The 25,290-nt window shown below is 37.4% G+C and overlaps 1 protein-coding gene across 6 annotated transcripts; it reads left to right on the top strand.

Annotated features, from left to right (window-relative positions):
- Window positions 1-11,412: 11,412 nt before the first annotated feature.
- On the top strand, window positions 11,413-25,235 carry osbpl3a (oxysterol binding protein-like 3a). Of its 6 annotated transcripts, XR_013788141.1 has the most exons (24): window positions 11,422-11,756; window positions 15,432-15,569; window positions 15,750-15,866; window positions 15,962-16,015; window positions 16,208-16,321; window positions 16,458-16,580; window positions 16,690-16,774; window positions 16,854-16,957; window positions 17,100-17,180; window positions 17,271-17,415; window positions 17,608-17,693; window positions 17,798-17,929; window positions 18,018-18,111; window positions 18,926-19,018; window positions 19,631-19,866; window positions 20,013-20,150; window positions 20,245-20,308; window positions 20,412-20,490; window positions 20,620-20,770; window positions 20,894-21,038; window positions 21,234-21,360; window positions 21,433-21,555; window positions 22,054-22,601; window positions 24,797-25,234. XR_013788141.1 is itself a non-coding variant. In XM_079484624.1 (23 exons), exons 2-23 carry the CDS (start codon window positions 15,447-15,449, stop codon window positions 22,148-22,150), a joined length of 2,511 nt encoding a protein of 836 aa, XP_079340750.1. In that variant the 5' UTR covers window positions 11,422-11,756; window positions 15,432-15,446; the 3' UTR covers window positions 22,151-23,043. The 6 variants fall into 6 exon arrangements, 4 of the variants coding, with proteins under 4 accessions (XP_079340752.1, XP_079340750.1, XP_079340751.1 ...); XR_013788140.1 differs by lacking the exon at window positions 18,926-19,018 and having other exon boundaries at window positions 24,797-25,235; XM_079484624.1 differs by lacking the exon at window positions 24,797-25,234 and having other exon boundaries at window positions 22,054-23,043.
- Window positions 25,236-25,290: the final 55 nt, after the last annotated feature.

Raw genomic sequence — 25,290 nt, forward strand, 5'->3', positions numbered from 1 at the left:
ACTCACAGTGTGTGTTAGAATGGCTAGTTATTTTTTATACGGTTTAATCAAATAAAAATACTAATATAAAAATATATATTGCAAATATAAAATCAAATATTGTTTACTATATGGGTAAAATCTGATTTTACAGATTTGCTGGCTTTCCCTTACACTCACATGAAATTCAATTTACTTACTTATATTCCACTTTTATTGTATCACGTGTATTTGCATTGCATTTTTTACATTCTTGTCTGTGGTGCAGAACATCTAGGAACACTTCCAGTTTCACTGTATTAGGACATTTTTCCTTGTCCTGAACCGTAGTTTTTATTAAGGCTTCAATGAAATGACTGACCCTGGTAAATGGCGCAAAGACTAGTCTATTAAAGGTAGAGGCTTATGCATTCTGTTGTAAAAGCAGGCCGTTTTATTAAGTGTAATTCTTATATTTTCTTCCGCTTCTCTGTGTTGCAGAACACACCGCTATTTTATAATTCTGAGCTCTGTTGTCTTTCTGCAAAAAACTTAAATAGTTTTTTTTCTGCAGAGCATCATATCAGACTAAAAGGAGACCAACATGCAACCAGTCCGCGTTATTTTTGGGGCAACCTGTTTGACATGCACCATCAGTACACGGTGCATTCAGTGATTTTAAACACGTAAGATGTCAGAGTTTACAATGCAGAAGCTGTGTGGTGTCATTTGCCTGTCAAATTAGCCGTTTGCAGCTTTAACAAATTTGTACAGAAGTTCAGAAATATATGAGAATGAACTTTATTTGCACGCGACTCCTCTCATGTGTACTCGGAAGGGAAATGATGAAGCAGATGTAAGGTTAACTTTCTTGCTTCTACTGCCTAAATGGATGTTTTTTGTCCGCACGAGGGTTAAAATTGCAATATGCGGGAGCTTCAATGAACATTGTTGTAATATTTCTGTACCCATGCCATACATAAAAAAAGTTGCCCGCAAGGACACGGGTCCCTTGTAGTTCCACTGAGGACCCCGCGGATCCTGTTTGCCCTACAGCACTACAGTAAATGTGTGTACTATATAGTCGTTTAACTTGCACATTTACGCAATCAGCAGTGTTTCCGAAACACTTCTCTCTTGCGTAGACAGCAGAAACATATCAGTCCATGGCTGAAATTCAGTTTTGTGTTCATATTGTGGAAATCGCTTTATCCATTAATAATGCGATTGGTTTAGCCATGCTGACGTCACTCGTAAACTAATCTTAGCTTCAGGATCAAAGCTTGAGTTGACAAAGAAACTCCATGAGCTGCTTCATGGTACCAACAAAGCTCGATCACGTTGGTTTGGTTTTGTCAACTCAAAACTAATCCAACTACCCTGAGTTTGTTCAGCTACATTCATGGTACAGGCCCCTGCTTGTCTGAGCGTAGCCTTTAGGAGGCGGATCTCAAGTCTGGCCTTGGTTTGCTGCAGTTTGGTCAGAGTCAGTTGTTCCTTTGCCAGAACGAGCAAACAGGACGTGCAAAAAGGGACGCAATAGTTAGACACTATTTCTGATTTGGATTTGTTTTGGATTTCAAAAATCAGTGATTGCCATTCTTTGCATTTTTTTGGTTATTCTGTAATCCTTGCATGCATCACTAAGAAATATTTTAAAAACAAAAATATTTTCGAATGTGATGAATATATATATCAATTAGTGACAGAATAAAATGTATTGTTTTTGGTCAATTTTGACAGCTGTTTGGAGGATTATTTTATGAGGCCAAACTCTTTCTACTTTGCCGTAGGCCTATACTGAAAGGCTGAATACGTTAAAGCCTACCTAATCACTGGTCAATCACTGACTGATGAACAAATAAAATTAAAACCTTATGAATAAATAGGATATCTTGTAAGATACTGCATGATCCAAATATAGTATTATTTGATAGATTTTTAAAGTTTTCATTACATTTTGGGCATGAAATCCACGCTGAATCCACCCTTCTGATGGGATCAGTTTAATCCAGATATTTTGGATCAAAGTGATCCAAATCCTACAAAAAAGTTCTGAAAAACCCAAAGTAAAGGTTTGATCCGGATCAAAACCAAGATTGGATTACGTGATCTAATCCTATTATGTAATCCGTTTTTTCTTTTGAAAAACACATTTTCAAGATTTGATCCAATCCGTTATCCAAAATCCTAGTGGATTACTTTTGAAAAACCGGGCCCAGGTTGTTAGAAATTTTTTTGTGTAACCCTGTGACCCGCAGACTCCAAACGCAGGCTAGCCGGATCCTCTTCGTTCTGTTCACGAATGTGACGAAATGACGGATAGACGAAAGATACCAAATAAGAATATCCGGGAAGAGTCGACCCGACAGGGAAAATTACAAACCATTTTTACAAGCTTTCCGTGGTGAATCCCTCAAAGGCAGTGACACAGTTTTAAACGCAGTTCTTTCATGTACTTGCTCAATAATTGGTTTTAGTTCATTATTACTGAAAATAATTTACGGAATGCCACTTTAAAATATACTTAATATAATTATGTACCTGTTCTTAACAAAGAAATTTAGATAAAATAACGTTAAAAAATAAGTAATATTAATTGAAATTATCAAGTAAAATGTATGACGTAAAACCCCTTTAAATTGGTCAAATTAAGTTTAATTATTTATTTTGTGTTGAGACTACATAAATTATTTTTGTAGATGTAACTACCTTGCCAGTTGATCTGTAATTCCCAGCATGCTTTGTGTCTGACTGCATTAGGAGATTTTCAAGATAAACTGTCATTTTAAGTGTTTTTTAGTAAAAAGAAAGACTTTGTGGAGTTCGTGTTTTTTGTTGATTTGTCTTTGAGATTAAGGAGAGTTTTGGCATAGTGTAGGTTTTTTAAGTTGTTAGCGTTGTTCAGAATGCGGTGCTTGTGCCTAGCGCGAGGGAGGCACATTAGTAGTCATGTATTTAATTAATTGAGCAGAACAAATGCTAATGCCAGCACAGAGACCATCGATCTCTTCTTACTTGCCCATCTATGTTGTAAAAAAATTTATATATCTATATATAATATAAGAAAATGATCTGTGGAGGTTGAGTTAGACACATGTTTTTGTTCAGTGTAATTATTTTATTTTTAAAGTAAAATTTACTTAAAACTAAATGTATTTAATAAGTAGAATTTACTTTATTCTGGTTAGCAAGTTGCCCTTGGATTATAGGAGCAGATTTTCTTTTAAAAGTTCGTGCAAATTCTTACGAGGATTTTATTAAGTCAAGTCTATAAGTTATTTTTTTCTATGCACACACACACTCATCGTGAACGTCAGAAACTGCAGATATAAGAAGTCTTCATATGTTTTATTATTGTTTCACATAAAGATTGGATGGCACAATCGCTAACTATGGCAATCTGTAAAAGTCTGGAAAGCACCCCAAGTTTCATGTAAGTGTTTATCAAACAACCCCCATTGACCCTGAATGAACATCCTCAGCTTGCGGATCTTCCCATTGTTACACAATCACACACATGCCATTCAGTGAAATAATAACTCTTCCTTTTTATACAGAATTCAACTCAATAATGAGAAATTGTACGCTGTTATGCTGTATGAGTGAAGCAATTGGCAAATACCCAAGACAAAACGAAAACAAGGAAAGTTCTTTGAGTTGTGCTCATAACATTTATTGCTCAAACCAAACATGTGGTCTTTCATCATACACGGATGCGATTCATTCCTAAACCTCTGAAAGCAACAGTCCCTGCCTGTTCAGAATGACACAAACTAAAAAGAGACAAAAATGTTGTTTATCGCATCTAAAACACCAAACCCACAAACAGGACAACCTTTATCAAGTGTAACAGACACGCCACATTGAGATTACCACACACTCGCTTTCAAAGGAGGCCAGACTTATAATAAACATCATTCATTTTAACAGTATTTCTTTTTAACCTATCTTTTATGTTATATTTTGTTGTTATTTTATTGAAGGATTAGATGAAGCATTACAGTATGTGACTATTTACTTTATTTTCAAATAACTCCCTGAAGTACCTGATACTGTTTGAGTCACCCAGTCGGAAGTGTTTGAAATGTGACTTTCAAACTTTTCATACAGTGTAAATGTAAAAAAAAGAACATATCCATAAATTAAAAACATTTCTGAAGGCTGATTCTCTTTATTTTAATGCAGTATTTTAACAGTTAACAGAATGGTTGGGGTATGTTTCATTATGTATCTGTTTACACTACTTCTGAAGCCAGCTTTAATAACTTGATTGCTTAATATTATTTTTTATTATTGTGCTTATTGAATGTAATAAACAAAATATAACAAGGCACTTACAATATTCATTTGGCTGTGCATTTACATTTTAAAAAGTAGCAAGTCACTGAGCCAAGTAAGGCATACGTTTCTATTGATACTTTCTATATTGTGCCACTGCATATGTGCACCTAATTTTATTGTGGATGACGGGAAAAATATAGAATCAGAGGATAAACTATGTGAAACAAATCCATAGGGGTGACCTAAGAACAGGGAATTCTGCTGAATCCAGCATCCGTTGCTGAGTCGTCTTCAGCACACCTGATTTAATTTACAAAACAGAATTTCGGACAGAACCTTATGACACACCTAAAACAACTGCAGCTTTGTGTAAAAAATAGTCACTTACATTCTTTATTATGTCTAAAACGTGCAGAGGGCTTTCAAAATCTCCTCTTATTCATTCAGCTCTATTGCAAACTGTGTGAATCCATAGTACTGCATTATCCTAATGTATGGGATCTAAAGGAATGCACTTGCACAAACACATAAAGAATAAGCAGCTTGCATTTAATTACAATCCAAAACTTTCTATTAATGAACATTGGTTTTTAAAAAAATCTAACATTGGGGTACTGAAAGCTGTCAGGACTCTGTCCTTCTTGTCTCGAGTTTTCTAGCTCCCTGGGCAGAGTCGTGACATTACCACGTCTGTCGGGTTTCTTTTGGGTTATGTGTGGAGACACGTTGCTTTTGTTGTCACTTGGCTCCATGTGTCCTCCTGTCCTGTCTCTTAGCCCCGCCCTTCTGTCTCCCGTAATCATACCATTAGTGTTTAGTCTTGTCACCTGACGGTCACTGTCCCTGGTCTATCTTCTTCTAGTGTTTCATTCCTCTCACCTGCTCCGCGCATTCCTCCTGTTCGCATGCCCTTAGGGTATTACCCCATTATGTTTGTTCTCATGGTATTCTCCCCTGTAGACGCTTCCTCGTGTTGTTGCTTGTCCCTTGTTCCTGTTTTCAAGTTAGTGGATTTATTATTTTGTTATTCTAAAATCCTTGTTTAGTCCCCCTTGTGGGAATTTTTGGTTTTGGCTTGTTTTTGTTCATGTTTTCCCATCGTGGGTGTTAATAAAAATGTCATATTTTACCCTTCATCTGCCTGCACTTCATTCCACCCTATTCCGTGACAAAAGCTGTATTTTATTTTGTGTTAGATACAATCAAATTTAATTTATTTCACATAACATCAGACACCATGCATGCCCGTATTTATAGTTTAGGCTAATTTTTTTAATGGTATTTTTGTTTTGTATTATGTGTGGTTGGGAAATTCATTGATTGTTACTGACAGGTGATCAACGAATGAGGTTTTACCTTCATTGTTAAAGGATTAAAATATGAATCGAGTTTCACTGTGAAACATTGATAAGTGAAAGAGATTTGGAGATTGGAAAGAACAGAGAACATAATGCAAGAAATGACAGCAGTTTATCATGTTTATTTATTTCCTATTTACATTAGCACACGTACTTGCCTGTTTGTAAATTAAGAAAAGTAGGCTATATTATGAATAATACGGATACAATTTCTGTTTATATCCTTAGGTCTCACTGAGATTATTGACTCGCAGAAACATTTTAATGAGCCTTTTAATGAGGACCAGTCTTCACAAGGTATAAACTGCTTTTAGAAGTTTATGATGATATTGCTGGTGAATACATCTATGGAGTTAACAAGGGTCTTAAAAGCCCCACAAAAAAACAAGGCACAGATTTTTGAGACGGGGTATCTGCAGATCGGAGAAATGGGCGTGGCCGAAAGGTGAAGGCACGAATGGTAGTGGAGTGCAAAAAGGTCTTTTCAATTGGTTGCGAAAGCTGCCTGTTCCACATGACCACATCAGCTTAAACGCTATTGGCCTACACCTAAAGACACTTTTCACTGTGGTGTTTTTGTATCCAAGATTTAAAATATTATATAATAAATACAATAGTGCCTATTTTAAAATGGGCCTCTACGTGAATCTGATGTGTGAGTTCCCCATGATCACAGGTTGTTATTGCCGCCGAGAACAGCTTGATGCCAGCAAATACACCTAAAAATGGCCGCTGTCTCTAATATCACTTAAGTGACTTCCGAGACTAATCATTTTGACTGAGGTCAGAGTTTAATAACGATACATAGCCTAGCTAAACTCTATGTTAAACGTAGTCTTGGAGCACTGTGTACTTTTGACATTTTTCCCCATTGTGCAAAGTTAAAATAAAATTAGTTTGTTATCATGTTTTATTTGATTAAAAATGTAAATAATCACATCAGATTACCTGAACCATATATATTTATATTTATAAGGTGGTGTTAATATCATATTGGGTTTTATAGTAAATGTAAAATCAATGTACAGGAAATGCCCATATTGGATTTGAACTATTTAGAGATAGACTGATATTAAGGAACACCTGATAAGTGTCACAACCAAAATTGAATTATTATTTAAAGGGTGGTCGAATGTATCTAAAATAACACTTACAACTGCACTAGCGTTTATAAGTTCAAAATAATTTCCTTTCCTTTTGGTCATGATAGAATGAGATGCCTATGGAAATAAAATGAATTGTTATTATTATTAATAGCAACATGTCATACTGTACTTATCGCGATCTCTTTCCTGTTTAGAAGAAATTACGTATGTGCGAGGTTAACGCCGACCAGTCGGCAAGAAAGAGCACCTTTGACCAATAAGAACCCTTTCGGCACGCCCATTTCTCCGAACTGCAGAGACCCCAATTTTTCAAGTAGGGGTAACTGCAGCCTGGAGCAATGGGCGTGCCAAAAGGTGAGGGTCTGGCAAACGGCATGGGACGTGCCAGAAGGTTTCTCATTGGTCTCGCCGAACAGTATGGGCGTCATCACCACGGCAAGTTTAGGTTAAAGTTTGCAAAAACTGTAAGCAGTAAATATAAATTATATATACTTCCTTTCATCTTTTTTTCTCGCTTTCATTACTATTATTTTGTTTCAACATTTCATAGTATATTCTCATTTTTACATATTGTAGTCTTTTACGATTAAAAAAAGTTTACAAAACTTAATAGTAAATATAGCGATCAAAAACAAATAGCAACAATTTTTAGGGTACAAAAGCCTCTTAACACAGTCGCATTATCTGTTTTTAGATAGGAGTTATTTAAAAGTTGTATTCGTTAACATTAAAGCACTTTGAAGTGAACAAACTATGAGCAGCTGTATTTTTATTAACTACTAACAAAGCTTAAAACAAATACTGTAACAAATCCATTGCTCATAGTTAACGTTAATTAATACATTAATTTTAACAAACAAAACCTATTGTTATACCTTACCCTAAAAACAATGTTTTGCTTCATAGAGAAAACTAGTTAATAAAAACACCACAGAATTGAAGTGTTTAGTATCTTTCTGCTAAATGACAACCAATTTAGGAAACAGACACAGCTTTATTCACAAAAAAATCAGCTTTGTTTCCAATTCAAGTAAACAGAAACATTCAGTCACTCATTTTGTAGTAGCAGTCCATTGAACAGAACCCAGCAAACTCTTTCTCTGAATAGAATGCTGTGAAGACCCCCTTCTGTCCATTGCCACTGTAGAAACGCATCTCTTCCGTCAACACGTCGCTGATTGATTTTTCCTAATTCTCTTCCCTTTCCTTCTTTAAAAAAAAACACTTACTAACCTCACTATTCTTAGCTTTGTATACTGTGCTAGGCTTTAATGGACTAGTTTGATGCACTTATGTATTTTGTTGCCTATGTTGTTATAATTGCTTCCAATGTTTCCTCATCTGTAAGTCGCTTTGGATAAAAGCGTCTGCTAAATGACTAAATGTAAATGTATCCAAAGGTGTTTTTGTAGATGTTGTCACAGCAAGCGCACCTGGTGAGCTCAAACTCCAATCTGTATTCTTTTCTTACTTCTGGACTGACAGATTTCCAGTCAACGATACATAATTACGTTATATAAATCATAGATAAACATATGATGAATTGCACCATATCATACCGCCGCCATCTTCTTTGGCTAAAGGAAATTACTGACAACTACTGTAGTGGCTTTTTTCCTCTTAAAGTTTGGCACGGTTTGCAAACCAACTGATAAGTGCTTTACCGCCGCCTGCTGGACTGGAGTGTGGAACAAAAGTTTTACGCTGATTGGCCAATACAGTAAAACTCCTTTCACCAATCAGTAACCTTTTGGCACGCCCCTACCTTTTGAAACGCCCCTACCTTTCGGCACGCCCATTGCTCCAGGCTGCAGTTACCCCTGTCTCCAATTTTTTGCCGTGACAGCGATCAGGACTAAATCTCCATCTTACCACCAGATGTCACTGTCTCCTCACTAGTAATATTTGATCTCCAAGGTTTCTGTAACCTTGTCAACTCCAGGGTTTGTTTAACCTAGTAACATGTTTAGATTACGTAAATATGTAAATTGACGTTGTTTCAACTTGCATTGTACATATTTCTTCTGGACGCTGTACGTTTGTACAACTTTTTTTTTGTAACCCGAGTCTGTCGTTCATATTATTCAGCGGATATAATATGCCACTAATTTTCCTATACGTAAAGCAGCCTACCTGTCGCTGAAGCATTGCATGCGTTTAGTACGTTTATAAAATGCGACTCTGTTTTTGTTTTTTTTAATGCCACAGAGGGCAGTGTGCGTCTCATCTGTTGGAGACACAAGATCAGATCTCTTTAAATAGTAATACACTTTACAAGACGGTAGTCATATGGAAGAATAATATTGTAATACTGCATTAATTTGCTCAAATTTAGGAGGCCTTTGGTTGTCTATTTCTTTTAACCACTAAATAAATGAGGTAATTATAATGTTTGACCACTTTTGGCGTTGGATGTTTTGTGTCGGCATGATGTAGCCTAATTCACTGTGATTATTATTTGTCACCTTCTGGGACGTTTTACCATTAACACACTGTAGTTTTACTTGTGCTTTGACTTGTCACATCACTCGCATAAGTAGGTTTTATGTACACTTACAATTTCTATTCCAAACGTGTCTGAGATAGACTTAATCCCATTGGCTACAAAATGCAATGCAGATAAATAACCAGAAGGTGAATGTGAAACTGCTTGGTTAGGTTAGGAAGTATAATATTTATAGCTTTCCATGTAAGGTTTTTCTATGGAAATTTCTCAACTTCTACACTAGAAAGCATGAATCACAGAATGAACACAGAAAGCCTATGACACACAATATTGCACAACATCATCAAAACTTGACTGCACTGTGCCGCTGACTTTTGAGAGTTTTCCCAGAACATACCTTCATTCATACCAAACAGCACCCACTACTGTTTTTAAAGTGGTTCACTTCAGTGTTTGTAAATGTGTCTATGACTTGCAATGCACACCTGAATCAGGCTCAGTGGTTTGGTGCATTCCACTCAAGGGAGGAGTCCCTTCCCAGTGTATGAGGGTGTAGCCAACAAAGGAAAACCTTTGTTGTTAAGGCAACACTGGGATGACATGCAAAGGAGTTGTGTAGAAGCAACACAAATGATAGCAATGCTGATGTAGATGTATATGTGGTATGTTTTCATATATTTTGAAACAGTTTATCATGTGTCTTTCAGAAAATGTTTGTTTTGACAAAAAAATACCCTCTCTATGTAGGGAACTGAAAGCATTCTTTCTTAATGTTACATCTAGGTCTTTTTTTGGCAAGAGTTTCTCTCAATGATATCACAAACACACATTCTCAACCTGAGCTCAAAGAAACATCCTAGGGCTAAAGTGAAAATGTATGTGCTCAAGGCAAGAGATGGACATTTGTCCATGGCACATTTGCCAATACGAAAGCATATATTTCAGATGTTCAAAGATTCGACACAAAATATACTATAAAGTCATGTTTATTTAAGGTTATACAAAATAAATGGAAAATATGAAAACAAAATACATTTCTAACAATATGCCCCTGTTGGGATTCATTCATCATGCACAACATTTATATCACACACAGTTTAACTGCTATATTTCTGCACCTTTCTGGTGTCTTAGGAATCCTAATATTATTTATGTTTTAAAATAAAAACAAAGCATTGGCTTTCTTTTTATGGTGGTTTTGCATTCACAGACATCTCAAATCAACTTTGTAGTCTAAGTATAAAAAATTTGAAGAATTAAAGAATGGACAAAAGAGTGAGACTGTAGCCCCTCCCACTGTGATGTCAGAGATGACCAACAAAACACCTGTCAGGTTTATCCTTTCAGGTCATGCAGCATTTTTTAAAATCCTCTGCATATGCAGACAAAGCAAATTATTTAAATAAATAAAACATGCTCGTGCATACACCCAGAACTCACACAATAGCAGCTTAAAATTGCACATAGAGTTTTAAGCAATGGTTTTGGGAAGAGTCATTTACTGCATTTACTCAAAATTAAGTCACAAAGCCATAAAAAATGAACTTTCCTTATCCTAAAGTCAACAAATCAGGACATACTTTCAAAGGATAGGGCCTATTTTGCATGGTATCTAGGGTTGGGAATCAAAAATCAATTCCAAATATGGAATCTGAATTGAAAGGTTAGGAATTTAGGAATCGAAAAAAATAGTTACAATTTTAATTCCTTTGTGCATATTTTCAGAAATGTGCATGTGTTGACTTGTGATCTGATATCTTCAATTGAAACCCTTATGAAAATGAAGCATATTTTACTATTAAGCATAGTTTAACTATAGTATTTGCAGTACAGGAGCACAGGAACCAATTATTTTGTAAATCCGACAGTGTTGCTATGTGTATATACACAAAACGGTGCTCTACATATATAACCAGCCAATAAGCATGCTAAATGATCATATAGGTTGATATCTAAATGTTTTATTTTAACTGTGCAATCGAAACTGGGAATTGATAAGATGCGGAATCGGAGTTGGATCGGAATCAATAACGTTCAAGATACCCAACCTTAATGCTTTCTATCGTCCAGTTTTTAATCTGCGGTCTGTGGGAAAATACACAGTTAACGGATGTCTCAGTGAATGCTGTTAGATCGACAGATTCTTCAAAAATCGCTTATCTTGATTTACCTGAATTACGTAACGTTGTTTTGTGATCCCTTCGTTGATCTCGCCGTCACGCCTCATTGGCTTTCTAAACGTCAATCATCCCGAATCCCCGCCCTTCCTCTACTCACCTCACCGCGGAACTCAAAACACAAGAAGAGGATACAACCTGAGCTAGTGGCCGTAAACTTAAAACCTGTGGCTACTTCCACCTTCCGCTTTACTCTCGGATTACAGCGGCACGTCACGGAAGTTTCGTTCTAGTAACCTTCCTCGAAGAGAAGTTACCTAATATCTGACGGCGGCAGGTAGACGAAGAGGGATGGCGGCGGTGAGCCGGATGACTGTGGCCAGGTTCAAAGTATGAACGTGCTGATACGGCGTTTTTAAAAGTGGATCATCGGTGACACGACGACAGACCGCCGCGCCACGCTGTCACTCTGAACTTGGCAACTGTGGTAGGCATTCAGTTTAAAATTTTACTCACGGACAATACGTAAAAATACGCTTTAACTACGAACAAGTGTGATTATACGGGAAGTGGTGGTTGGATTTTGTCACTGTAAACGATCGTCTTGTAACTGTGTTTTATAGTCACTTGTAATGTGCCCCATTACCGTGGGCGACCTTCTACGGTTTATCACCTGATGGATAACATTGGATGAAAAGCGTGTGTGTGTGTGCGTGTGTGTGTGTGTGTGTGTGTGTGTGTGTGTGTTTACTGTAATTACAACCCATGACGATCAGTCATCGTATCAACTCGTTTGTGTAACTTTCCGTGTTACCATAGAAACCCTTAATAATCATGTTTCCTCTTTGGTCTTCAGTTTGGACTCATCGGAGTGTCACAGAGTAACGTTATAGTTAGACAAACGATAGAATCGTTTTTACCAAATGAATCTGTATTGTTGTTTGTCTGTTTTGAAATTATGTATATTTTGGGTTTTATGGTAAAGTATTAATTATGAGATCGCTGGCGCATCGCGTTGCTATGGCAACGGAAACGCTCAGACCAGTCGCTTACCAACTTCCAGATCGCACCACAAATGTAAATCCTGTTGTTTAATACGTTTTTATTTAATGACTTGTTATTGTTGCACTTTATTTGTTTTTAGGAACACTTCTTTTTCATTACATTTTGCATCAAACGTTGTCTTGGAGAGACGTCATGGTGGTTGCGGTTTAGTGGGACTTTTTATGATGCTATGCTAAAGATTTAGGTGTTCTTTATTTAAATGGAGTTTACAAAAAGTTATTTCATCATACTCACCCTCATGTCATTTAAAACCTGTATGAGTCCCCTTCTTCTGCAGATCACAAAAAAGACCAAATAACAAACAACATTGACCTCCATTGTATGGGCCCTAAACCACTGAGACACTTACACTCTTTTGTGTTTCACAAGAAGAAGTCAGGTTTTGAATGACATGAAGATATATAAATGACGACAGAATGTTTGGTAAACTATCCTTTCCTTTTCCAAACGCTTATGAGCTTGTTTTAAGTTTTGGACTTAGAGAGTATGGTATGGATTACTTAAAACCAATATGTTTGTGTGTGTGCATACTTTCCCTAAAACATATGTGGCCTTTTAAGTTATTTTAAAATAGTTTAAAGTTACAGTAAAGGTCATTTTAAATAGAAAAGATCATCCAACTAAACTAATGTATTTTGGGGGTCCTTATTGGCCCTCCTTCCATTCAGATTTAAATCATATACAATAATGTGCAGTCCCCTCATTACCCAATAAACTTGACATTGTAAGCTTTTATTGCCCAAGTGAATCTGCTAAATCAGAGTATGGGATTAATGTTCCTCATAAAGCTTCTTAAGTCACTTATGTCAACTGCACCTTGTTGGACCCTCACCCACGATAAATGGTACATTTTCCATCAAGGACAAATCAAGCATTAACAAATTTCACTCTGTCCTCCAATAAGTCTTTGTTTGTTATTACAGTAGCTTCTATATGCTTTATTGCCCTTGGTCCGTCTGTACAGCCCTCATCCTACAGCTCATTTACAACAATGACTAAGATATGTGGCATTAATGATTGACAGGTATAATGTAGGGTCGGGCTAGATATTTGTACATTAGTACATATGTGCATTAGTACATACACCCACACGTTGTGTATAACCACAAAAGTCAGTATTGAAAATGTCAGTTTCCATTAAAGTGAGCAGGTTCCTATTTTTTTTGGCAGCACAATCATCTCTGATACACAATATACATTGTTGGCCTCTGGATTTCAGTTTTGATTTTGAGATTTGTTCTCCATCAAAAAAACATATTCAAAATATTCCATGAGCCATTTTCAAGGCCGCATCGACATGTTTTGCTTGAAGTCAAGTTACAATTATTGTAAACAGGCCTGAATTTGTATTCTTTCCATAGCAACACTTAGCATAATGCAATGTAAGTCGCTTTGGATAAAAGTGTCTGCCAAATGCGTAAATGTAAATGTACTGGTGTAAAATCACTACAACTCGAGTGACTCTGGTGGTTTTTTTTAAATGCTTTTCAGGCATGTTTTCAGCATAAACCCCTTCCTTGCTGTATTTGCATACCTTCCTGCCTTTCATTTAAAAAAATGCCTTGCAGAAAGAAACCGTAGCAACGTGTCATATCTCAGGCTTTCACTTATTTCTGAAGTGTCCCCTTTTGAAAAATAACTTTTTTTATAACTTTAGCAATTGGATTTGCAGAAATTTCCAAAAGCTTTATATAATCGTGTATAATCATAACTTAGTATATGGGCCACTTCCTGCTGAAATGTTTATTGTGTGCACAAACTGGGGGGCATTAAACCACAGGAATTCATATTTTTTAGAAACATGTCCACGCCCATATTTCAGCAATGTTAGGCATGTCTGGCTCTGCAAACTAAACAAAAATCAGACTGCGTTTTGGAAACCATTAGCTGAAGTTACCGGTAGTATTGCACACTCATCCACATGTATTCAAACACACATAAATTCAAGAGACCAGAGAAAGTGACTTTAATGTCATTGGAAAAGTTGTATGCATATATGTGTGGAATAACAACATGTTTAGCCAAAAGCTAAAGCAGCTTTTGTTTGTGTGGACTTTATTCACTGTAGTGCTTTGGTGACTCATGTGTTGAGAATGACCTAAACAGTAGTGGCCTAGAGGGTCTCGCCCTCTCTCTTCCTCGCCCGATTTAGTGATATTTAAAATGAAGTTTTAACAATGTATGTTATTATCATAGACGTGTTTTGCATGCCTCAGATTTCAAGTTCACATGATGTGTTTATGATGGAGGTTTTGTTTGAGTTTGATAAGTGTTCTGTAGATTTGTGACTGGACCGTATGCCCTTGATGTGTACAGTAAGGTAAAAGGCAAAGTCAGATTAAGATAGATTGTAGCCATTTTTTTTTAAGATTTACTGTTGTGGATTTTGATGTCAATTTGACATTTTATGAAACAGCTTATTTCAACAGCATAGGTCATTTTATTTGTTTGAATGGTGATAAGTAACAAGTGTCAAACAAATATTCACATAACTGCACTTTGCAGTTCCATTTGCATGCAAAACCACGCACAGCGCATTATATAATGTTTTGTCAAAATAACAATCTGTAGTTTAACCCCCAAAAAGGCAAGCTGAATTCATAGTTTGCATCGGAAATCCAGTCTGTTATGACGTTGCGTTACAAATTTAACTTTTCTAATGTCTGTTCTGTTAAAACACTCAAGGTAAACCGGGTTGATTTACAGCCACACAAGCCACATAACACTTTCATATTGTTGCACTATGCAAAAACACCTTGCAACCCACGTTTTTAGAATGATTTCAACTGGTTTTGAAGTGTAATGGAGAAAGACTCTGTCTTGGAAACTGAAACAAAAATGTTCCATTTCCTGTTGAGAATGACGTACAGATATAATGAAGTACATTTCCCCATTACATATATTACAATATCACAAAAAGGACAAGAGCTTAGAAATATTTTACAATTTCAAATACGCATGTTATATTTTAACAAATATTTCCGCATTTTCACAGATTTGCCGGTGTTGTCAGTAACCCAGGTGCGCTTGTGTATGTCGCTCCCTGGTGGCCACGAGGTGTAGCGCTATTGTAAAGTTTCCTTTTTTGTCTCCACAGTGACTGAATTGCAAGATGAGTTCAGAAGAGCACAATGTGGCGCTGTCCTCAAAGGTGACGTCCCCCATGCCCACTTCACCAACCACACCATCAATTCCCCAAAGGAAAGAGAGTACTACTTCCACTGAAGATAAAAGGGCAAGAAAATGGCTTTACATTTTTAAATAATGAATGAAGATTGTGTAGAGAGCTTGTTTTCAGTTGCTAAGTTACATGAAAAATGTTTCATAAAATCCCAGTGACATCAATGTCAGATAAATTGCATTCCTTTATTTCATTTCTTTATTTTTTTAATGTTACATTTTTGTTCAACTTTAGGACAGCTGGGAGGTGCTTGAGGACCTGCAGAGTTTGACAGCAAATGTTCAGAAGCCTAAAAAGCAGGAGGGACTGATGCTGAAAAAGAGAAAGTGGCCCATGAAAGGATGGCATAAGGTCACATGATATACTTTTTCTGCATGTGCTTTTATCCTAAAATATGAGTGGCCATTTAATGCTGACTTCTGTCATTCTGTATGTGTGTTTAACAGAGATATTTCCTGCTTGAGAAGGGCATCCTGACATATGCCAAGACAGGGACTGATGTGAGTGTATAAACACAGTCACATACGTATTTTATTAGTGGTCTGGGTGTCGATATTTACAAAATACTACTGTATTTTATTTCTGCCACAAATCAGTATAATGGATAATTAGTTTACAGTGATATTTTTGTAATATTTTCAACATTTTACATTTAGTAATTTTGCATCCATTGTCCTAACTTGACTTTTCAGCTGAAGAAGGGGAGATTACGAGGTCGGATTGATGTTGGTCTCTCTGTTATGGCTATGAAAAAGAAGTCATTGTGCATCGATCTGGATACAGAGGACAGTATTTATCATCTGAAGGTATTTACAACACATGCACAGACACACGAAGTACACAACATGCTCACCTATGTGCAACACAAATGCCTGTACACGTTGTCGTTGCTCATACACATTAGCACACGTTTAATAGCTGTGTTTGCTATGATATTGTCAGGTAAAGTCTCGGGATCTGTTTGAACAATGGGTGAAGCAGCTACGGCATCATCGAACGTTCCGCCAGAACGAGATCGCCATGGAGCCACAAGAGCGACAATCTGACCACATATCCATTAAAAGAGTATTTACTCTCCTTATTCAGTAACCAATTGCATCATATTCAAGGGCCATGAAGACAACCACTGCAACTGCATCTTCTTCATTTAAATTAGTTGTTTTTGTGTTTTTAGCGTTCCCTTCTCACAAAGCAGCCTTCAGCCTTGTCAAAGACCAACTGGCGGCAAACCTCCCAAGACATGGAAAAGTGTTGTAAAGGTATAGCCGGAAACTACTCCTGGGTTAGAGGGTTTATTACTGTGATTGATTCTGCATTTATTATTCGCTCTTTTGTTAGATCTGACAGAATGCGACTCCTCCTTGCTCGAATTAAACCTTCTGCTAAAAAATATGGAAGTTCTGCATAGAACTTTCTCAGCACCCGCCATCAACACACTCCAGGTAATGTACACCTGTACAGAAATCTGATGGACCACATATAAGATTCCTTTATGGGCATGTTTTGCATTTACACGTGTGATTTATTATATGCAAGAATTTATATTCCTCATCAGCATGTTTGGTGATGTGTGTGTGTCCAAAGATTGAAGGCTCCAAAAAAGAGAAGCGCGGACGAAGATGGCGATCTAAGAATTACAGCAAGGAAAATAAAAACTCCGCACAGGTCAAATTTGTTTATTTTTAAACTGCACTGGCACTTCAAGTGTCTTATGCAGAATTCAAATTCTCACACACGTTTTCGCTCATCTTTCAGACTCCTGATATATCTCTTCTGCACGTGTCTCATCCAAACCTCAAGTATTCAGAGCCTGTTTCTCTAGACTCGTGTCTAGACAGCCCTGACTCGCCCACAGAAGCCTCTCGAATGCAGGAGGAGTTCTGTCGGCTTGCTGGTATTGGTGAGTATCAAACAGCTGTCTGTATTCATCCTCCCTCATTTCTATATAACGCTATGAAACTATTTCAACAAAAGTAGACCATTGACTGATGCTTACTTAAGTAGATCAAGAGTTTATTTTTAGGTTTGTGTTGTCATACTTTTTCCTTATTCTTTCTCACTCTGTAATGTTTTCATATTTCTCGCCGTCAAGTTCATTCCACTCTCCGCTCAGCATATACCTCCTTGTCTTTAGAGAAAGACAGAGTTAGAAACACTTTGGAGACCATCAGTGAAAAGGTATTTGTGTGTATCTATGAACCACTGAAGATGCTGTCTTGCCTGAGTGTTTATAAGGTCTTTTGTTATTGGTTGAAATCAACAATGTAATTTCCTCCAATCAGGATATTCTTGAAGGGCCACGCCCTTTGATGCAACAGGTGTCCAGTGAGAGTCGAGGATCAATCCCAGAGTCTCTGTCAGAGTTCTTTGATGCTAGGGAATATCTGCTGTCCGGTAGCTCATCCGAGAATGAGGTCAGATAATAGAAGTCCAGGGGCTAAATGACTCTTAAAGTGGAGATTTGCGTGAAATAATTTGTCTGATTTGTTTGTGTGTGACCAGTTGTCAGATGATGACTCGTACATCAGTGATGTCAGCGACAGCACGTCCGTGGACTTTTGCAGGAATGAAAACAACCGCGTGAGGGAGATCTTAGGTGAGACATGTCAAACACACATTTACCTTCATAACAGTGACCTTTGTGAGCTAAGCATGTGACTATTAACTCAGCTCATGATGCGATTTATAATTCACTATACTTATATCACGATACAATTTCACGTTTTATTTACAAAATATATTTGATGTCAAATGACAAAACTAAGTTGCATTTTAAAACAAATTCCACATCAAATAAAAGATGAATAATACAAAAGTCTCTTTAATATAAACAAACTAAGGACGTTTTCACACATAAAGGTTTTTTTTCGGAACCTGCTGTGTTTTCTGTGAACACGGCAATCGCGCTAGTCAATCGACCTGAACAAGGTGGTCTCGGCCCGATCGCAAACGAACTCTTGAGCGGTTCGCTTAACATGTGAAAGCCATCCGACCCAACGGACCAACGAATCAGACTGTAACACAATGTATGACGGGTAATTACGTAAAGTTGCGTAACGCAAAAGGGATTGTTTTGCTAATGGCTCCCAAAATGAACCGTGGGCTCACTTGGGGCAGGGAAGAAGTGAAGCGTTTGATTGAAATTTGGTCAGACTAACACGTCGCTGAACCGCTCTCCAGAACTCACAAAAACACAGAAATGTATAAAGTGTTTAGCGAGCGCTTAAAACAAATGGGATTTATTCGGTCTGTTGAAAAGTGCCGTGCAAAGGCAAAGAAACTCTATCAACAATATATAAAAATTAGAGATGCGCTTCGTAAGACGGGCAGTTCAGGGGAAGAAAAGGAGGAATTTGTGTGGTTTGATGACCTAGACCAAATACTTGGCACTAACCCTGTTGTCGATCCAGTGGATGTTGTGGAATCATATGCTGAACCAACAGAGGCATCATCCGCAGATCTTGATTCCGCTAATAGGCATGATGATGTTCCTGATGACAATCGTGAGTATATTATCGTTACCTTCTGTCCTAACTACATGACTGTAATGTACCTAGGTAATTGCTTTTCTTCGCAAGAGGTACAAGGCAATAATGTTGTTCCTGCTCAAAATAATGAAGTAAAATAACAGAAGTAACCAAACAAGCCACAAAAATGCTGCGTAGCTGCTGTCTGTCTATCCTGATGGATGACATCTCTGAGCGGAACCCCGGAAAATAAACAGATGCACTCTGACCAATCGAAGGAGAGTTTACTTGCAAGTGACAAAGTTTGGTCCGTTTGAAAATATTGCCTTGTAAATGCAATATTTTAGCGATATAACCCCCGGTTTCGGTACAAAGCAATCGATCCACAGGTGTGAAAACGCCCTAAGATTTTGTGCTTTTTCTAACTATTTTTAAGAAATATCAGCATATAATTCAAGTCGGTTGAGATGTTAAATGAATCCCTATACATGTTTTTAACAGCTGTGTTAACTGCAAACATGTATCGCGATTCATTTAACATCTTAACCGACTTGAATGATCACATATTATAAACGATTTCATCTGACTAATGGTGAATCGTTACACTCCTATTTGTGACTCTACTTGCATGTTTTTTTTTTCGTTCAGAGAACGGCAATAAGTCCACGGTCATGCGGAGGCAGCGTTTACCAAGTGCACGTATGAACGAGAGTGTAAATCTGTGGAGTATTTTGCGCAGTAACATTGGTAAGGACCTGTCGAAAGTTGCAATGCCGGTTCAGCTCAACGAGCCAATCAACACGCTGCAGAGACTGTGTGAGGAAATTGAGTACTACCATCTACTGGACACAGCGGCAAACACGCATGACCCACACTTGCGAATGGTGAGATCACACACTTAATCAGATGTTTTGCTTGAAACGTGAATGTGCGCTTAATTCATTTATAAAATGCAAACCTATTTTTGTGTGCATTACATGTTAAAATTCTTTTCAGGGTAACTGTACACATTACTTGTGTGTTTCTGTAGGTGTATGTAGCAGCATTCGCTGTGTCTGCATATGCATGTTCGTTCACTAGAGCAGGAGGGAAACCCTTTAATCCTGTGCTGGGAGAGACATACGAGTGTTTGCGACCCGATAAGGGCTTCCGTTTCATATCTGAACAGGTAAATCATCTTTGCCTTTTATTTTTAACAATAGCAAAGCCATGCCATTTACGTTCATGTTACACACACCTTCACTTTGCATCACGACCCACAGGTCAGTCACCATCCACCTGTGTCTGCCTGTCACTGCGAGTCCAAGAACTTCACACTCTGGCAAGGTGATTGAAACACAATTGGCTATTGTCAAGCAAAGATACCTGCCATCAATTTGTATGATTTTGATCGTCTAATCTGTGTCCATTTTCTGTTTTTGATCATCAGATGTCCGGTGGAAGAATAAGTTTTGGGGGAAATCTATGGAGATCGTTCCCATGGGAGTCAGTCACTTAGAATTGCCGGGGTATCTCAGATTATTCTACATCCCATTCCACTTGCATTAGTCCGTCATCATCATTCAATCCCATGTTTTCCACACACACCACTGTTATTTCTCTTCATCTCTCTTTTCCTCGCACACGTGCTTATTCAGTTTCGGGGATCATTATGAGTGGAGTAAAGTCACTTCCTGCATTCATAACATTCTGAGTGGCCAGCGCTGGATAGAACATTATGGGGAAATGTCCATCAAGCACACAACCACAACGGGAGATGTCAGTCATTGCAAAGTCACTTTCCTTAAGGTGCGATCATCAAGACATCTTACATATGTGTTTGTCTCACCCACATCTTCATGTGGAATAATAGAGTAATTTACTTTAATATGAATAGTACCTCAGTAAATCGTGACTATTTCTCATGTCCAGTCGAGATCTGGAGGTTTGAATGCTAATGAGGTAGAGGGTGTGGTCACTGACTCAGAGGGTCGTGTCATTCACTGTCTGTTTGGCAAATGGAACGAGGCTTTGTACTTGGGGAAACCGCCCTCGGCAACCTGCATCTGGAGAGCAAGTGAGTTACAGACAAGTCCAGAAAATTCAAAACAATAACAGCATAACAATATTAAATTGTTGGTTGTGTTTATTTGCATAGTTAAGTGAATTTGACCTGATGGTATTGTTGAAAGTGACCTAAAGAGGGCGCTTACACCAACTGTATACATGCTGCTTACACAGTATGTGTTTGTGTACATGTGTTTGTGTTCAGATCCCATGCCTGATGATAATGAGCAGTACTATGGATTCACAAAGTTTGCAATTGAGCTGAATGAATTGGAGGAGAGTTTAAAACCCCTCTTACCCTCGACAGATACACGTTTTAGACCTGACCAAAGGTAAATGGATGCTCAGGTTTTTTATTGCTATGAGTAGTGTACCCTCGGTTACTTAATATCTTCTCATTGCAGACTCTTAGAAGAAGGTGATATTACTGGAGCAGAAGAGCATAAAGAAAGAATTGAAGTTCTCCAGAGAGAGAGAAGAAGAGTCCTGCAAGAAAACAACATGACACACTCGCCCCGATATTTCAAGTAAGTGACTATACTTAAAGGAATTGTTCACTTTCAACATACATTTTCATGATAATTTACTCACCCCTGTTGTCATCCAAGATGTTTATGTATTTTTTCTTTAGTCGAAAATAAATAAGGTTTTTGATGAAAACATTCCAGGATTATTCTCCATATAGTGGGCTTCAATGGACTCCAAACGGTTGAAGGTCAAAGTTACAGTTTCAGTGCAGCTTCAAAGGGCTTTAAACGATACCAGACGATCTTTTCGCTAGATAAGACCCTTATTCATTGTCTGGTATCGTTTAAAGCCCTTTGAAGCTGCACTGAAAATTTAATTTTGACCTTCAACATTTTGGAGTCCATTGAAGTTATATACTATATTGAGAATAATCCTGGAATGTTTTCATCCAAAACATAAACATCTTGGATGACAACAGGGGTGAGTAAATTACCATGAAAATTTATGTTTATGAAAAGCTGCAGTTGTGTTATAATGCTTTTTGTAAATTCTATCAGGCGTGCTGAAGACGACTCGTGGGTGAGCAGCGGCACATACTGGGACCTTAGGAAAGATCCTGGATTCAGCAAACTAGAATTCCCTGTGCTTTGGTGACCCCTAAGAGATTTCTTTCATATTCACTATACAGTTTCTGCTCTGAATGTATATAGATCCCTGTCAACCACAATACAATTAGGTGCCCATATGCAGTAACGCAATATAGAAAGTATCTATAGAAACGTATTTATGCCTTACGTGGCACACTGCCTTGCTGCTGTTTGCGTAAATGCACGGAAAAATTTACATTGTAAGTGCCTTGTTATATTTTGTTTATTTACATTCAATAAGCACAATAAGAAAAAATATTAAGCGATCAAGTTATTCTATATTAAAGCTGGCTTCAACTGCAGTGTAAACAGATACAGTCATACATGATGATGAAACAAAACCCCAACCATTCTATTTATTATCAAAAATACTGTATTACAGTAAAGAGAAAAAGCTTTTCGTCATAATGTTAATTCATGGATATTTACTTTATTTTTACTTTATAAAAAAATGGAAAGTCACATTTCAAACACTCAAACAATACATTGGGGAGTAATTTGGAAATAATGTAAATTGTCACATACTGTAATGATTTAAGTAATCCTTTAATGAAATATATAACAACAAAATATAATATTAAAGACAGGTTTAAAATAAATTCTGTTAAAATGAATGATGTTTGTACTGTATTTGTCGGGCCTCCTTGTGTATGTCTTCAAAAGGGAGTGTGTGATAATCTCTATGTGGTGTGTCTGTTACACTTGATAAAATGATTCTGTTCTCTGTGAGGTTTGTGGGTTTGGTGTTTTGAATGTGATAAAAAAAATCTCCTACTTTAGTCTGTGTCACTGTGAACAGATCCGGGACTGTTTCTTTCAGACGTTCAGGAACAATTTGTATCAGTGTATGTTGACTGACTACATCTTTGGATAGCGCAATAAATGTTATGAGCAAACTCAAAAGAACTTTCCTTGTTTTCATTTTAAAAGAGATGGTTTCGGGTATTCGCCTGTTGCTTTATTCATATGACTGTGAGTTTTTCTATTATTTAGCTAAATGCATCTTCTAAATTACATGACATCCCTCGGCTCGGTGATTCAGAAGCATGGCTTCTCTATCACTGCTATGCGGACGACACACAACTCTACTTGTCATTTCGCTTCTGGCTAGACTTCCTGCTTGCACAATCAAACCTCTCCAGATGATCCAGAAAGCGGGGGCAAGAGTGGTCTACAATGAACCGAAGATAGCGCATGTAACTCCGCTCTTCATCAGGTTACACTGGCTCCCTGTTGTCGCCCGCATAAAGTTCAAAGCTATGCTCCTGGACTACAAGACCACCACCGGGTCCGCACCATCGTATCTCCACTCTCTGATGCAGACCTATATTCCTTCCAGATCACTGCGGTCTGCAAAGGAACAACGACTAGTGGTACCATCCCCAAAAGGAAAAAAGTCTCTCTCCCGTACCTTCTCTGGATCTGTTCCACATTGGTGGAATGATCTACCTGCTGCTACAAGATCAGCAGACTAGGTTGCCATCTTTAAAAAACGCCTAAAAACGCATCTCTTCCATCAACACTTCGCTGATTGATGTATCCTAATTCTTTCCCTTTCCTTCTTACTCAAAAAAAATTATATATATATATATATATATTGTGACGAGCGTCCCGAGCTCACATCAGCGTTGCCCTGGAAACAGACAAGAAGCACCTGGCAACACTCATCACGGGCTGATTGGTCACAGCTGACAGCGATCAACAGAGGGAATTATAAACAGCCAGCTCACAGAGAGAAGGTGAGACACCGCTCCATGAGACATGAACTAATGCGCTCTTTGTCTCACTATAGAGTACAGCCTGTGACTGGCCAATCATGCCACGAGGACCACACAGACAAACACTCACAGAGGACACGGAGAAGAGCACGGAAGAGGGATCCCACCACGCACTTTCACACCACCACAAATCTGTAAAATAAAAACCACCCTCTGGGGCTTTTCATTTTGAGCTAAGCTTGTCGTGTATTCTTACACCTTGCTACTCTATATATATATATATATACACTAACCTCACTATTCTTTGCTTTGTATACTGTGCTAGGCTTTAATGGACTAGTTTTTTGTGCACTTATGTATTTTGTTGCCTATGTTGTTATAATTGCTTCCATTGTTTCCTCATCTGTAAGTCGCTTTGGATAAAAGCGTCTGCTAAATGACTTAATGTAAATTTAAATTGTAAAGTTTTTATCAGGGGGTTTCCTAGACGTTCACACATTGCTTTACTTGATATGTCACCATCTCAACTATGAAACGGTAACATAACACTTATAATAAAATGGCAAACATAAGACTCTGTGACTTCTAACATCTACATTCTTTTATTCTGGTATTGCTGTTTGACAAGTTCATCTACTTCCCCTTTTGACGTTGTTTTCTTTAAAAGTTGTGTATAGTTCAGTGTGTGTTGTACTGATGGGTGTATTATATTGTGGGCGTGCATGCTGGCATGTTTTAGAAGCTCTTAAATATTTTCTTGAGAAAATCGTCCTTTTGTTAAAGGATTAAAATGACAGTCTATAAGACTCCCGCACATGCACAACACATTCTATTTATTATCAAAAACACTGTATTAAAGCAAAGAGAAAAGGCCTTTCGTCAAAATGTTAATTCATGGATATTTACTTTATTTTTACTGTATAAAAAATGGAAAGTCACATTTCAAACACAAACAATACATTGGGGAGTAATTTGGAAATAATGTAAATTGTCACATACTGTAATGATTTAAGTAATCCTTTAATGAAATATATAACAACAAAATATAATATTAAAGATAGGTTTAAAATAAATTCTGTTAAAATGAATGATGTTTGTACTGTATTTGTCGGGCCTCCTTGTGTATGTCTTCAAAAGGGAGTGTGTGATAATCTCTATGTGGTGTGTCTGTTACACTTGATAAAATGATTCTGTTCTCTGTGAGGTTTGTGGGTTTGGTGTTTTGAATGTGATAAAAAAAATCTCCTACTTTAGTCTGTGTCACTGTGAACAGATCCGGGACTGTTTCTTTCAGACGTTCAGGAACAATTTGTATCAGTGTATGTTGACTGACTACATCTTTGGATAGCGCAATAAATGTTATGAGCAAACTCAAAAGAACTTTCCTTGTTTTCATTTGAAAAGAGATGGTTTCGGGTATTCGCCTGTT

This window comes from Barbatula barbatula (genome assembly GCF_947034865.1).
Source record: "Barbatula barbatula genome assembly, chromosome: 21".
Taxonomy (NCBI): domain Eukaryota; kingdom Metazoa; phylum Chordata; class Actinopteri; order Cypriniformes; family Nemacheilidae; genus Barbatula; species Barbatula barbatula.

What these genes read in the sequence shown, in the direction of transcription:
- osbpl3a (XM_079484624.1), top strand. Translation starts at nt 15,447, where the DNA reads ATGAGTTCAGAAGAGCACAATGTGGCGCTGTCCTCAAAGGTGACGTCC. An exon ending in CCGCCATCAACACACTCCAG is followed by an intron (nt 16,958 to 17,099) that starts GTAATGTACACC and finishes GTGTGTCCAAAG; the next exon opens with ATTGAAGGCTCCAAAAAAGA. An exon ending in GCAAAGTCACTTTCCTTAAG is followed by an intron (nt 20,771 to 20,893) that starts GTGCGATCATCA and finishes TCTCATGTCCAG; the next exon opens with TCGAGATCTGGAGGTTTGAA.